This window comes from Erpetoichthys calabaricus, chromosome 9 (assembly GCF_900747795.2).
Source record: "Erpetoichthys calabaricus chromosome 9, fErpCal1.3, whole genome shotgun sequence".
NCBI classification, from domain to species: domain Eukaryota; kingdom Metazoa; phylum Chordata; class Cladistia; order Polypteriformes; family Polypteridae; genus Erpetoichthys; species Erpetoichthys calabaricus.
Window position 1 is genome coordinate 133,382,363 of NC_041402.2, and position 16,674 is coordinate 133,399,036.

The 16,674-nt window shown below is 35.8% G+C and overlaps 1 protein-coding gene across 2 annotated transcripts in view; it reads right to left on the reverse strand.

Annotated features, from left to right (window-relative positions):
* Nucleotides 1–4,653: 4,653 nt before the first annotated feature.
* The window catches only part of LOC114657238 (early activation antigen CD69-like), a 32,919-nt gene continuing 20,898 nt past the window's right edge, over nucleotides 4,654–16,674 (reverse strand). For both annotated transcript variants that reach the window (XM_028808966.2, XM_028808965.2), the window contains exons 4-6: nucleotides 14,974–15,125; nucleotides 8,819–8,922; nucleotides 4,654–5,731 (exon numbers count right to left, since the gene is read on the reverse strand). In XM_028808966.2, coding sequence (XP_028664799.1) covers nucleotides 5,602–5,731; nucleotides 8,819–8,922; nucleotides 14,974–15,125 — 386 coding nt within the window. In that variant the 3' untranslated portion in view covers nucleotides 4,654–5,601. The remainder of the gene's footprint in view (nucleotides 5,732–8,818; nucleotides 8,923–14,973; nucleotides 15,126–16,674) is intronic.

The following is a 16,674-nucleotide window of genomic DNA, read 5'->3' on the forward strand; positions in this document are numbered from 1 at the left end:
AACTTTAAACAGCAAAGGACTTATCCTTCACAAAGATTATTACGCTATAGTTACAGTGATACCATAATACATTAGCTAGCTTTATCCTATCTACCAAGTTACAATTAACATTTCTTGGAATTAAAGCAGGTGTACCTATGGTTTGATGTTAGCAATAAAAAGAGCAATGTAAAGAACTGAATATTCAGGAGTAATCTGCCAGAGGATTGAACACCTGCTTTGAAATTGCTATGATAAATCTCAGGAACAGTTTGTGGTTTGACCTGAGAATGGCATGCCTCTGAAGTTTATTGTGCAGAATGCTATAAGAGAACTACTGGTAGGACTAAATCATTCACTTATTTTTTCTTGGGATCTGCAGGACACTTACCTTCTGCACCAAGATAACCTCAATAGGTCTTCAATTTGTCATTTTCACCCTGGATATTTACATCCTGCACTGTAAATCTTTAATTCCTAAATTCTTCCCTGTTTATGTAAAATGTTTTGTGTTTGCATGGGTCAGCGGGGTTAAGGGTGCAACAGGGTTATTGATTTATGCATACATATTGTGTGCACCTTTTTTCAGCAATACACTTTTTATATCAAGTAACTTTAAACATGAGTGCAATGAATGGGGCTTTTTGTGACATTACTACCTGTACTGACTGCAAAGGATGGCAGTAGTTTAAACTAAGATGGAATTAGTAAACGGATTATAATTGTAACAACAAGCCAAGGTCATATTTAAGGTAACAAGAAGCAAATCACTGTCTAACTAGGAGTTTCACAACACCTTTTCTATGGATATATGCAAAACAAAGAACCTTCTTGATGTTTCTCCTGGTAGAGCCCAAGAACTGATTTATCACAGATTAAGATGGCACAAGAATGAAACCAAATGCATAATAAAAAAAGAAAAAGTAAATACAGTAGTGATAATAACAATAAGCAGAAATAAAAGTAAATATATACTGTGTATTATATATGAAAAAATAATATTTCATAGGTAGGCTAAATATATAAATCTCAATCTTATTAAGTACACAGATCATAGTGATACAATGATATTATTAGTCTTCATAGCATGCAATTTAGAGTCCTTCACAATAAAGAACAAAAATAAAAGCTAAGCATAGGTTTGTTGTAAGCCAAGCAGCAATGACCAAACAAGGCAATATTTTCTCTCTTAAGTTTTTATTTAAACATACAGTAAACATAAAAGATCATTTTTATTTTCTTTGTTTTAATTTTTTTTTCTCTGATGAGCAGCCTCTTCTTCTGTCTTCAGCAAACAATCAGCAAAAAACAAAACAAAAAACAAAACAAAGAAAAAGCAGTGTCTTCTCCATAGCTTTATAAAATGGTGCCTAAGGTATTATGTGCAGTTAAGTTCCTAAAATGTTATTTGGATGCCATAGGAAACCTGGTAGTAAATGTTAAAACAAACAGAAATAAAAACAACAGCCCTAAACAAAAACAAAAGATGTCTGTTGAGACTTTAGCAGTGTTTGGGTGTTTTTGTGCAATTTCAAATAAAAAAAATGTTTCTATTTAGAAATTTTGTTTTAGTTTCTCTCATTTTTCCAGATGTTTTCTGATTTTCGTCCTTTGGGTGTGACAAACTGGTCACAATTATGTGGTGTGCATGGCTATGGGAAATTGTGGATAAAAGCTGAGAAGGGATAAACGGAACTGTTACCAATGTTTTGTTTTGGGAAACTGAACGAGATGGCTCTCCTCAGGGAACAAACTTCAAATGTTTGACAAAACAATAGAAATAAATTATCTTTTTCTTGTAAAAAAGAAAAAAGACTTTTGTTGTTTGGACTGAAATCCTAGACCAAGCAGTGGTTCCAGTGAAGAGTTTGGTTTTGGTTTTGGCTTCTCTACAACTAACTGGTTTGTGGGGAAGCAAATATTTTTATTTCCCTATGCGGCAGCTGTAACCTACTTTCTACCCCCTTTCCTGAGGTGTTTGTTTTTGTTGAGCAACACATATTCCATGTCTCCAGAGCTGTCAATGTTTTACTGTGAGAAAAACAAAAGTTTGATGGTTTGATTTTTGACATTACAGATATTTAGATGCCTAATATGTGCAAATGAAACTGAGCAACATAAACAGAAAGAGTAGTAAAGGATAATGAACATATACTTTTCAAGTCCTTTATCTGTCTTTAGTTCATCTTTCAACTGTGGGTAACTGTCTTGAGTATGATAAGGTCTTCCCTGTTGGTTACAACAGACCTGCCCTCTGTGATCTTCCCCTATAATCTCTCTCTTTTGTCTGCCTCTCATTTCACTGTTTCCTACATATTGAGGCACCTGAAGTTTTATAGAATTTAATGATTGCCTCTGAAATTCTTTGAGTTAATGAGTATATGTACAGTTTAGCATTAAATGACTTTCAGATGTACACAAGGCCGCTTCAGATATTTAGAAGTGTTTCCACTTATGCAGGAAACGTTTGATTGCTTTCTCCTCTGATACTATTTGAATATTTTTGTTGTATTCATTGAAATTATCACAGCTCCTCCTGGAGCTTTGTGATCATGATGGAGAACATGGGGGAGTTATTTAGGAAGAAACGAAAATAGTAAAGCCTAGGATATGCCTCTGAGGGGACATCAGTAGCACAAGAAGCCTAATATGACTCATGAAGGGCAAGGTGGTTATAAGTAGCTCATTTCTTCCAGTCATGCTTGCATTGATTGTATCCAGTTACCTTGAATTGACAGGAGATCATTGAACCCAAGGGAAAGAATCTCTGCATGAAAGGCTGTTCTGAGCACACCGTGAGGAGATCCATAACCCAAGCAGCACATTTGGCCCTTATATAAAGGTGCTATATAACGTGAAGGCTGAAAAATACTTTTTCAAAATGGATTATTGGATTCAGTTTGCGTACCCTACAGCAGCCTTCTATGGTGGTATACATTTACATTTTTAAAGAAGTTGATTCATCTTTAAAAATTGCAAAAATGTGTTTTAAAATAAATAAAGCTAGGTAACTTTACAAGAGACATAAAAGTTGTAAACTCACCTCTTTTCCAGTGCCCCACCTAATATCACTAATAGCCCATGAAATTTAACTACGTCATTAAGTAGCATGAGACAGATTTATTACTTTTTAAAACAAGATATATTTAATATCACCATATCAGTATTAAACAATGTATTCTGCAACAATCCAGACTCCCACAGTTCATAATCAATTAATAATGTCCATGGCTTCACCAGCATTATCAGTCAATGGAACAACAGAGCAAGTTCTTTCTGTCTGCTGTGCCATCAATATGGAATAAGAATTTCTGCTAGAGTTTGCTTATACAGTATACAGATTAAAGTAACCACACAGTTATCTACCCACTGTTTACAAGAAGATTTCTATTGCATACCCATCCTTTAGGGTGATACGTAACTCATTCTTTTTCTTTGGTTAATTATTGCAGTGTTCCATGATGTGGACTTGACACACATCGCTTCTCCTCGCCGTAGCTGACACATGAATAAAGTATAAAGCCACATGGAGCACTGGGTACAATGTGACTAAGTAACTCAGTAAATCAAAAAGCTTTTTTCTGTAACCCATCTGGAGAACTTTTACACATCCACTGGTAGTCCCAATTACTGTTGCCACCACTTCAGATACTTAAGATGCACCAATTGCAAACCATCCATCCATCCATCCATTTCCCAACCCGCTGAATCCGAACACAGGGTCACGGGGGTCTGCTGGAGCCAATCCCAGCCAACACAGGGCACAAGGCAGGAACCAATCCTGGGCAGGGTGCCAACCCACCACAGCAATTGCAAACCGATAAACAGAAATAAAAACAGGTCTGTATATAATTTATGTAACAAGTTAATAAATCACAAAGTTCTGAGTGTCTTTTAATCAATTTGGCCTTTCAACTAATTACTGGGGTAAATTCTTGTAATACTAGTGCTGATTTAGTAAACCTTGAGCAGAAATGTTGTTAAAACAGGGAGGATTACATTTTGTGAGGGTATATCCTGTTATTAAAATAAAGCATGCATATCCTCTGCAACCACGCTTTCCTTTATATCTGAAAAAATTGTATGTACTGTATTACAATTATATTTAATACAATTGTAGATGAAGCCAGATACTGCCATACAAGACAACTATTAATTAGGTAAATTGAAAATGACTTAGATTAATTGTTTTATTCTTAGTGAAGTCATTGTTCTAAAGTTGAGTTTCACCTTGTAAGTGTGATTTCCATGTTTGGTTCTGGAGTACCAATCTGGTTGCTTGCTTTTTTTCCATCCAAATTAAGGCAGGAATTTTCCAAGAAAACTAAAGTCTATCATGTTTAATTTGTTTCTATACTTGTTTTTTTAAAAGGTAAAAGCACTGAATATTGTCATCCTGTAATTGAATGAAATAAAAATGTATGAATAAGTTTACATTCTCTAAATGTGTGTTATTAAATCAACAACTTGGTTATGATCACCAAGATGTGAATGCTAACAATCGTCACAAATGTCTTCACTTGTGTTCAAAATACTTTATAGGCCATTTTAATGTAAAATAATAATAATGTAGATTACATTGTCTTTAAATACTGTAGTTTCTTCCTTGGCAATGGCAAAGTACATCACACTGCATTTCAATCATGAGCAGACAAGAAATGGGAGCATAAAATATTAGCTAAGACTTTTAATGAATAGTTAACACAAAATGTAACATTTCATAATCCTTTTCAACTTTGATAAATGTTTATGGACAAAGGGAATTCATAATTTTAAGTCTGGTCATTTACTTTTTAATATTCTGGAAATCAGAGCAAAATTCTTTAATAAAGGATATCAAACCAGGTTTAGCACACTGTTAACATAATTTAGGATTTTCGGCACAGCACAAAGGTAAATAATTCAGTGGTAAAATGTAAAAATAACTAAATTTTCACTCAGCACATCTCCATAACTTTCTTTGTAGGGGTGTTTGTTTTAGTAAGTATACAGAAAAACATCAAAGTCCATTTAGGTGAGGCAAGTTTGTACAATGTGTTAATACATTTTCACAGTTGAGACTATCCTTGGCTTTGAGATCAAGTGGAAGTGTCCACAAGAGGAATAACTCCATACATGCATTAAACACAAAGGACTTAAAGCATAAAACAATCATCTTTCCATTTTAAATAAGCACTATCACAAACCAGGAAATAGCCCTGGATGGGATGAGAGACCACTCACTCCAGTGCTTACGTGCATCATGGTCAATGTGCTATGAGATGGCAACGCTACCCATTGCACATCAACACTACACAATCTATAATCCAATTATTTAATCGTGTTTGTATACACATAAAGCCTGAGAAAAAGGAAAGCTGATAAATATTAACATATGCTCGATAACCTATCATGAATCCAAATTTTAGCTTCAATAGAAATTTTACCTTCATCTTTATCAAATCATATAAACTAGTTAAAGATGTTAAAAACAGATCACTGATAACACTGATGTAACTGTAATGTGCGAAGAAAGCCACATGTTTGATAAATTGCATCACTAATTACAACTTACTTTAACAAAAAAGAAAAAGATAATATCTTTAAAAGAAATCATGATATTTCCTTCCATTTGAGGGAATATTACTGATTAACATCATTTCTTTCACAAATCCATAGACTGGCAGATTTACAAGGTGCAGCAAATAATTTATTGTGCATCACATTGGCACATTCATTCTTGTCCTTCTCTTGTGTAACTCCTCCAGGAAAGCTGGTAAAGATAAAAGAATATTTTAGCTAAGAAGCAAAAACAGTCAAAATAAGGACTTAATAACTTTGGTAATGTACAATACTATAAGTTATAAGTGATGTAAACAACAAATTAATTCATACATCCATCCATATGACCAAATTATTTAGTTTAGTGTCTAATATTTAATTTAGAAGCATTTTAACTTTATATAAGTCGCAAGGGTTTAAATACTATATTAAGAGTACATTAAGCTGGCTTTTCAGGGACAGAAAAATTGTCTGTTACATGTAAAAATAATTGTTCATTTTGATCTAGTAAGAATCCACTACTTTCTGAGTTTTATGTTATCTGAATAGTGAGATATTTTTGTTAAAAAGTTTAGTATAAATGGCAAACAGCATTCGTAATAGTTCTGCAGTTTAGAACAAATATTTAGAGTCTGTTTCACTCACATGAATTAATGCTTCTGATCTATAACATAATAGTTTAGTTTACACACATTAGTTGAGTCAAAACCCAAAATTTATTTAGAGGGGAAATAGATATCCCCATTCAGCTCTACCAAAGGTTTTTTATGCATCCACAGATATCAAGACCAGGGGAAGCCTAATGGCTACAGAAGAATATATTATATTGACTATTTGAAGGATTTAATCTGATCTTGGAAAATTATGAACATTATCTATTGTTATTTCATTGGCCTTAATATTATGTATATGTAATAAAATTTGCCTTTTGTTTAAAAACCTATAATGGGTGCATGACTTAATGTTTTAGGTAAATGTCTATTTTGTTAGCTTTTTTAGCTCCATGGATTGTGTCTAATATTACAAAACTTTAATTTATTAAATGAAAAAATTAACCAATAAATAAATAAAAAATTGGTGGGACAACTTACAAGAAATCTTCCTCTCTGTGCCTTTAAATATTATCTTTTAAATATCCATGCACATTTATTTTTGATTTTCTTTTTTTTTTAATTATGGTTTAATAAATCAATGTTTTTGGCGGGCGGCACGGTGGCGCAGTGGGTAGCACTGCTGCCTCGCAGTTGGGTGATCTGGGGACCTGGGTTCACTTCCCGGGTCCCCCCTGCGTGGAGTTTGCATGTTCTCCCCGTGTCTGTGTGGGTTTCCTCCGGGCGCTCCGGTTTCCTCCCACAGTCCAAAGACATGCAGGTTAGGTGGATTGGCGATTCTAAATTGGCCCTAGTGTGTGCTTGGTGTGTGGGTGTGTTTGTGTGTGTCCTGCGGTGGGTTGGCACCCTGCCCGGGATTGGTTCCTGCCTTGTGCCCTGTGTTGGCTGGGATTGGCTCCAGCAGACCCCCGTGACCCTGTGTTCGGATTCAGCGGGTTGGAAAATGGATGGATGGATGTTTTTGGCATCTTATGATTCACTCCATTGAGTATTTGAATGTTTCTTCTTATGTGGCTGTTATCATAATTGTTACTGTTATGATGAAATAATTTTGAAGCCATCTCTGGACCTTTGTTTTTCATGGATACCATTAATTTGTGCTTTTCTTTCATGGCCATAACCATATTTTTTGCATTTGCTTTGCTTATTGTCAGATTTTCGATCACATGACATGCAATGCTTATTATGTATTGCATCAGCACGCTATGCCTATTTAAGGCAGCTTCTGGCATCCTGGATTCTGCATCCTTCGCCTCATTTTGCTTGGCTTCCATAGATTAGTGAAAACTCAATGATATTTCTGGAAAGACATTAATGTTTTTCAGTTAATAGTTTCTGATTGTCTCTTCTGGCCATTTTGTTTGCAATTTGGGTGCCACCATTTTGTGCATTCTGTTTGATCTGCTTACCAAGCAGTTGGTAGGTTCATGATATCACTAGATCAAAGTTATAAAGATCAGTGTTATGCATGTTGTGGTTGATATACAGTAACAAAGAAAAGAGTACAATTCCCATTAGTTTTTTCAATCTGATTTTAGGAAACAAATTCTTTTGTTAGTCGACTACAGCTTTCCCCTAATGTGCTGTCTCTGGTTATTTCAGTTTTCAATTACTTTGCTATGTTCTTTGAATTAGAAGAGCAAACAAAACTACTATGGGCCTGAAACAAAGAAGAAGGTAGAACTGACAGTAGATGTTCAGTATATGAAAACTAGATAAAACAAGAAGAAACAAATAATCTGCATGATGATCACACATAGATGAAAATCTGCTATGTGAATGTCTAAAAGACAAAGTATGGGAATATAATATATTAAAAGCAGATGATCTAAACTATATATTTAAGCCTCCTTCTATAAAAATGTCTGTCACAATGTCACATGCAGGTGCACAGAACCATGACCTATCACATCATGACTTGAATTTAGAGAAAATAATAAGGGATCAACTGCTAAGTAAAGCATCATAAAAACAGGAAGAAATGAGTATCATTATATAGCTGTTATACTTGAGGGCTCTAGCTTCTCTCTGTGTAATGTTTATCTTAAAAACAGACAAATAAAGCTGAGAATACATTTTAGAAGAAATCACCATACTGTAAATCTCATCAGCATTCCTTGTTTGTGGCTCTCACTTACCTTTTTTAATTATGTGAATCAATGTTTGTCATGTCAATGTCAGACAACAATTAGAGAAGACCTCTTGGCCCTTGCGAAACATTTACTTAGTTTGTTGAACACATAAACCTAGAGAAAATATTGTGGGATCTGACCAGGTAAGAACCAGAGTAAAAGGTGTTTCCCTCTCTGCTTTCAGAGTAGAAGAGGAAGCTGCCATTAACCACTGATATCACTTCTGTCCAAACCCCAAAAGTCCCATACCTTCTAGTCCAGTTGCTACTTAAATGAAGTCTGTTCAATAATGGGTCAGCTTTAGAGGAGGATGGACCTTCATGAATGTGAAACTTTTTCTTTGACTGAAGAAGCTCGGCTTTGTTTAAGGATTTGACACTCATTTGGTCTCTGTATTAAAAATGTAACATGTTTGCATATACTTGCTCCTAATGAATTGGGTTCCCATCCTGGGCCCCAACGCTTCATCTATGCCATTCTCTTTTTGTTATAGTATATAGTAACTAAATTAGAATGTGTTTTGATTAGTAATAAAGAATAAATTAGCACACTCACAGGATTGCATTCAGCATAGCTCCATTAGTCCAAAACCATTTTTTGTGAGATTCTTGTCGAAGTCCAACCCATGCAGTTCTAATAGACTTGTTTGATATGAAATCCTTAGGAAGAACAAAGAAAAAAATTATGCCTTGGTAACACCTTTTAAACTTTCCAGTTGAAACATACAGTAACTTGTTTCCAATTTTTAGATCACAACAACTTTTATAAGAACAGACAGTTCAGTCCAACAATGCTTGTCAATAGTATTTAGCTAATTTCTCCAAAATAACATCAAGTTGAATGTCCCTAATGTACACCACTTTGTACCATGTTCCATGCACCTGTGGTTGTTTGTATAAAGAAAAACTAATTTATTTATAAATTTATTTTCTATTTGTATCCTCTTGTTCTTTTTGAAGAAATCATTTTAAAATAATAACTGGTATCCACTATACTTTCCTTCATGATACTGAATACTTCAGTTATGTATGTCACCTCTTTCCACTTTCTGAAACTAAAATGGTTCAAATCCTTCAACCTTTTCTCATAACTCATACCTCATATATACAGTGATAGATGAACCAGTGTCCCAGTCCCCCATCCACTTAACTGGCTGGGAGGCAAGTATAAGACAGGAAGGGAGATATGATATCTTGGAGGCAGGCTTAGAGGGGCACTGCAGCAGCTGGTGCACTGGGGGAGTGGCATCATATCAGCAATGGTTTGGAATCCCTTAGCTGACTGGTGTAGAAAGGTACAGCCCGGACACCGACAGGCAGAGACGTTGCAGTCCATCACCACACGTTTATTTACACTAATTAATATATATAAGTCTTAAGTGCACCACACCAACAAACCCCCACCGACTGCCAAAGTCCAGGCTTCCAGTAGCCACTTTCTTCTCTCTCTTTCAACACAACACTCAGGGCCTCTCCTGCTGCCTCCTCTGACCTCGTCTACCTCCTCACCCGACTCCAGCCTTGATTGTAGGGCGGCGGCTCGTTATATAGGCGGCTGATTGAGGGCCGCACCCGGCCACCTGCCACACTGGGTAACCAGCATAGTGGACGGATGACCAGGATGTAGAAGCAACCCAACTAAGATGGCTAGTAGTCACATTCCTGGGTGGAAGATAGTGGGACAATGCGCAGGTTGGATTTAACGTCCATTAATTGTATCAAGAGCAGTCTGACACTGATGCCCTTTATAATTCAAATTTGACTATACGCACTTCTATGATCTAGCATAGTAAAGACTGTAGCAACATTAACTCGATTAAGTCAGAAGGAAATATGGGGAAAATTGTAATTATTTTTAAAAGTGATTTTATTCAAATCTCAATAATATGTGCTAGGACATAGTCTGTCATCCTTTTTCCTAACCATGAGAAAAATATCTTCTGCTGGACTTCTGGATGATCAGATGGAAATTACCTTAAAAAAATTAAACTTTCCTGTTCCCAGATTTGTTCCTCCATTACTTGTGATATAGACGTTGAAAGCCTGTAAAATTGTCCCATTGGCAAGGGTTTTCTGGGTGGGTGCTCAGGGGTACAATCATACTAACAATGCATGGATAATTCTATTTTTGTTTGCTAAAGACATCTCTAAACTCACTGAATTATTGATGAAATTTGTTTTTAAACCAATGAAACCCTAGAATTAAGCAAAGCATAGAATGTCCCTAACTTTAGCTGGATTAGACTTGATATAAAATGTAAAAAGCCTGATCCAGTGGAGTTTCCATTAACACATAACCCCCTTGTTGGTTAATAGATCTCACTGAATTTGTTTGAATATGGTTAATAAACTTGTACTGATGAAATTTTCAGCTGCTACCGGAAACCATTAATGTCAGCAATTTTGTTGTTTTGAATTGTTACAGATACCATTAAAGAATTTGCAATGAAAATTTGGCTTTAAGTGTTAACTTTAATGAGAACTTTGGGACTGATTTCAGATGTCCTAAACTACTACAATAAAAGCACATCCCTTTCCTAAAATATTTGCATCATTCACTAGAACTCCATAGTTTCTTGTCAGGCCAAGATTTGGCAGGATTTAAATATGGAAGAAGCAAAAATCATAGTAAGTAAACAAAGAGAAAACGTCAACACCAAAAAGTCAAGTCATTGTACACCTAAGCCTAAACATTAATACTAAATACAAAAATGTTTAATGCTAAGAATAATTCCTATCCCTGAATTCTTTAGCAAACACAAACTTTCTGATCATGGTTTCAAGTATTCACAACCTTTTTAATTGTTAAGTGTTTTTAATGATGCCAACATTTTTGTCACCACATTGATAACATCATCACGTGTGACTTCTGTGACCACAACCTCACACCGATAGATCACCAAATCATAGAAATGTCCCAAATAAATGGCAGCTCTCATCTAAAATCAAAGATTGTGATAGATTCCCAAGTGTTAGTTGAGTTGTTTCTGGCTTTAAAGTAAGAGATGGCTTAAAGGTGCAAAGGGGACTACAGTGAAGTCTAGCTTTTTGCAACAGTAGGACTTCCTATAACACTGCAAGGATGAGATATAAAGCTGCCTTAAACTCATAGACTCATTAAGTTTGTGTCTGTGAGTCAGGGACAAGTGATCAAGTGGTGGTGAGATTAGAGGGAAAAAGAGGGAGTTGGGAAGCAAGGTTAGCCATTTTAACACTTCCGTATTTTTTTCTGCCAAGATGGGTAAATGTTCTTCTAGTTATCCAAAACAATGATTCACAAAACAAGAGTTTCTTAGTTTTGTGTTCAAGTTAAAAAAAAAGACAACCATACTTGATTTTTTTAAAGTGATCTTAGCCATCAAAAGAGACAGGATCAAAACTTTTTATTTGTTGTGGCACTATGTATGTTTTTAACCAGTGTTTCAAATTCAATGAGTAAATAAAATGTATGTGTTGCATTTAAGACTAATGTTGTGTCAAGGCTTTTTAGCTTAAACAACTTTGGTTTCCTACTGATCCTGGAATCTGGTTTTTAAAGTGCAAATGTTATGTCATGTCATTTTCTAACCTGCTTAAACCATATCAAGATTGTGGGGTGCGGTGAAGCCTATCCCAGCTGGCATTGGGCACAACACAAGAACAAACCATGGACAACAAGGTAGTTCATTGCATTATAAACACACAAACCACCTACCAGACACCTAATAGGGCCAATTTGGCATCACCAGCTCACCTATGTATGTATGTATGTATTTATTTATTTATTTACTAGTCATTTAGCCCATTACAATAACGGGCGCTAGAACAGTAGTGCATAAACATTAGTAGGAACAGTCTATATTAAATGGCAAGGGACTTTGACCTCATTCTGTTTGTTGGTTGTATTTTTCTTTCTTTCAGCCTTTCTTTTGTTGATGTTTACTTGCTGAGCTGACCGTTCTTCGTGGGCTGCCGCCGTGTGTTGTGTGTCTTTAATTTTCTGTGACAGTAATACTGTCTTGTACGTCCGCTGGCTTGTATGTCCGTAATATACCTTTAATTTTCTCTGGCGGTAATACAGGCGTGCGTGTCAGTAATATGCCTTTAATTTCCTCTCGCAGTAATACTGGTTTGTATTTCCGTAAAACACCTGTAACTTTCTCTGACAGTAATATCGCGCATCGCACCGTGCCCCGCGCATGCGCACTTCACCAGAAGACACAGACACATGGACACCTGGATGCACACAGGGATTTTATTAAAGAAGATTATTTAAATGGCTTCTGCAAAAATAAAAAATAAGGTTCTATCTATCTATCTATCTATCTATCTATCTATCTATCTATCTATCTATCTATCTATCTATCTATCTATCTATCTATCTATCTATCTATCTATCTATCTATCTATCTATCACAGATAAAATCCGGCGCCGCCGTGAGTGGCAGCCTTTTTCAGCAGCTCCGTGTATGACTGTAGGTGTAATGTGAATTTCCCATTGGGATTAATAAAGTATCTATCTATCTATCTATCTATCTATCTATCTATCTATCTATCTATCTATCTATCTATCTATCTATCTATCTATCTATCTATCTATCTATCTATCTATCTATCTATCTATCTATCTATCTATCTATCTACAGGAGTTTATGATCTAGGAGTTTCATGACAGTAGGCAATTCTAAATAAAAAAAATAATTCAGAGTATGCAGGCTTCTGCCTTATCTGCACCTCAGAATCGCCGATTGCTGCACCAGCTCGTAGCCAAAACTTAAAAGTGAGCTGAGCAAGATAATGGGAGGAGAAAGAAAAGACGAAACAATAAGTGGAAGTTATGGGAGAAAAAAGAGGCAGGAATGAGAGACGGCGATCCTATTACGTAATGCTGGACAGTAGGAGCGGCCCTGTTATTCTGTGTTTCCCACAGACAGAAAAAGAACTGGTTGGGGGGTATGTGTGTGTAGCTCAGTGTGGCACCCCGTGGACACTGAAGGACTGGTGATGGGGATATGAGCCAGGTTTAAGAGGCATGACTGCACCTCCTGACAAACATGTACTCTTGCTGTAAGGCCCTGAAAATATAAGCAGAGGAGACACCAGATTTTACAAAGCAGCACTGGGGCTCATGGTTTTTAAAAAAAGAAACTGCCTTTGGTTTAAAGCTCATTTTAAGTAGTATTTATTCTGCTTATGGACTGATTTTAACTTCCACTGATTCCTTTACTGAAGATTATTTATTCATTGACTGTTTGAGGCATTGCACTTTAATTTGGAACACTGTTTTAATAAAAGCACCTATCACTTTAACAGCAACCCTTGCCGACTGTTTGTGTCCTCATTTGCTTACCCTTCCTTATATTATTGATGGCTCCAGGTTCAAGCTGACAAAAAACGTGGAGCCAACCTGGACCGTTGCAGTTAGGTCCTGAAAGGCTACATTGTTTTGTTATTTTCCATTTACTTGTTTTCAGTTTTGTTTTATTAATTTGTCCACTCTTCTATTTATCTTTCTATTTGTTTAAATAATTTTACATTTTTGTAATCCTTGGCCTTCCTGGAATTATTCTGGGTTGGAGAAATTTTACAAGATCCCCTCTCTCCTTTTACACTAAACATGCACGAAACACTGATATCCATATTGTTGTTTACCAAGTCTGCTGATATCTACGGTATATTATGTATTTTCCTGTCTTGCTCTGGGTCAGTATGTGCCCAAGTCTAATCCAACAACATAAAGTGTTTGGCAAGAGTGTTTCCTTAATGGAATACTGCTTTACTAAAGGACATATACTTGTTCACAGCTGGGCATTAAAATGCAACTAAAACATTAGTGTTTATTTTGAAAGAAACCCACCTAAAGCGAGAAATTTGAACTTCATATTGAAGTCACCCCAGCACATAACTGAACACAAGTTAAATATTCTTTTACACTTAAAAAAAAAGATTTTATCAATGCATCCTTCTCATAAACAAATTTAGTATAATGGCTGCAATATACGTATATATTATTACTCAAGTACAAATAAGTCATTACAATATAAATTTGTAGACTTCAAAAAGTGACACAGTGTTTAGTACTGGTTTGCAACTGTCCCTGGAGATTCATTAAGAGAGAGTGTGAGAAATAGACCCACATTAAATAGAAAATGGCAATTCAGAATGTCAGTGTGGGAAATGGACTTGGTATGGACTTTATGCTTATTGCTACAAGGATAGAATGTGGCCCCTTACCATTCTGAATTAGATTAAGTGGACTTGGGAAAATATACATTTATACACGTTCAATCGGGGGGAAATTAGCAAAATACGTTACAGAGAATGAATACAGTGAGTCTGCTAGTTAGGAAGCAGTTAAGTGCCAGTTAACAGTCTGTACCAATGCAGAACCAGCCCTCCATCTAAGCCTATAGATATTCCAACGATGTGTGAAGAACAGTGACACAGAGGAATAAGACACCATGACAATATTCAATTTTTTAACTGAATACAAAGGAAATCTGACTTTTACTTTATTAGAGTAGAATTCACACTTCCCTTACCCATCTCTTAGATCAGAAAATTCTCTTACTATTGAACCCTTCTTACAATATTAGTAAAATTACAAAATAAACAGGAAATAATGTAACAGAATAAATGTAGAAATTATTTTCCCATTGCACTAGGCAGGCTTGACTATAACCATATTTTTCTTTCCTGTAATTATAATTTTGGATTTGAAATAATTCCTACCAATTCATCTTTTTCGTCAATTATAAGAAGAGATGCATTGTTCTTCTTGCAAAATTCTTCAGCTAATTCCCATCCACGTTTTCTCAAATTTCCAAAAAAATATGATTTTTCCTTAAATGTCTCCCATGTTTGAACTTCATAATCATCATCTTCTGTGAAGATAAAGAAGAAAATAACTACAGATGTTAAGTAAATGCTGTACCTATTCATGCTGTATCATGCTAAATCTTTATATTTACAATACATTCCCCAGTGTAAATAGATTTAAACATTAATGTGTAAGCAATTTTATATAAAGTAAATGTTATTTGTCAATCAGCCGATACAAAATATAAAAAATGCCCTTTTTTGAGTCCTGTTCTGGTTTCCAGCTTAAATACTGCTGCAGAACCTTGAAAACACAGCTCAATTTTATTCAAATAACTAGTAATGCTTTATGGTCATAGAGTTAAATTGTTCATTTAACAATGTATGGTTAATTATGCACAGCCATATACTGTAAATCCAATCCCAATTAAGTTTAAGACCAATTTAAAAACTGTCCTTAGTTACAAAGCTGTAGATGGTATAGGCCCTGTTCCTTTACAGAACGTATTAGTGCTCATATTCTAGAGCTATACTCTACTCTTTTTTGTAAAGGGACACTTGTGGAAGTTTGAGTGTTTATAGGGGCGTGGAAAAAAGATAATATACCTACACTCCATACTATATTAAAATAATATCACAATTTAAGTATTTATGTGTAATAATTATTTTGATTAGTAATTTAAGATGTACAGTAAACTGACTGCATCATCATATTACTGTATATGACTAGGGTTAACACAGAACACAAAAATCACAGAAAAAAATTAAAACAAAAATCTGTTCAATATAAAATCGGTCAATGTCTATATATTTTCCGCATTTCAATAAATCAAAAACAGAAACACAAATTGGCTTTTAAAATTAATTAATAACATCAAAGAAAAATGTGGATTTATGATCTTCCCATGAGAAATACATTCAACGCTAATATTTTTAATTAAGGATACGTATTTGCATGAAGTTGTAATAATTTGAGTGAAGGACACTGGAGTGCACCAAAATCCTATCGCATACACAAAAAAAAGTTTGTAGATTTAGGGGCACTGAATTCATCTCTTAATTCGCCTCTTTAAGAAGGGGGACCGGAGGGTGTGTTCCAACTACAGAGGGATCACGCTCCTCAGCCTCCCTGGAAAAGTCTATTTGGGGGTCCTGGACAGGAGGGTCCATCAGATAGTCGAATCTCAGCTTCAGGAGGAACAGTGTGGTTTTTGTCCTAGTCGTGGGACAGTGGACCAGCTCTACACCCTTGGCAGAGTCCTGGAGGGTGCATGGGAGCTCGCCCAACCAGTCTACATATGTTTTGTGGACTTGGAAAAGGCTTTTGACCATGTCCCTCGGGGAATCCTCAGGGGGGTGATCCGGGAGTATGACCCCCTGATAAGGGCTGTTTGGTCCCTGTACAACCGGTGTCAGAGCTTGGTCTGCATTTCTAACAGTATAGTCGAACCCGTTTCCAGTGAGAGTTGGACTCCGCCAGGGCTGCCTTTTGTCACCGATTCTGTTCACAACTTTTATGGACAGAATTTCTAGGCGCAGCCAGGGTGTTGAGGGGGTCCGGTTTGGTGGCTCAGGATTGGGTCACTGCTTTTTGCAGATGATGTTGTCCTGTTT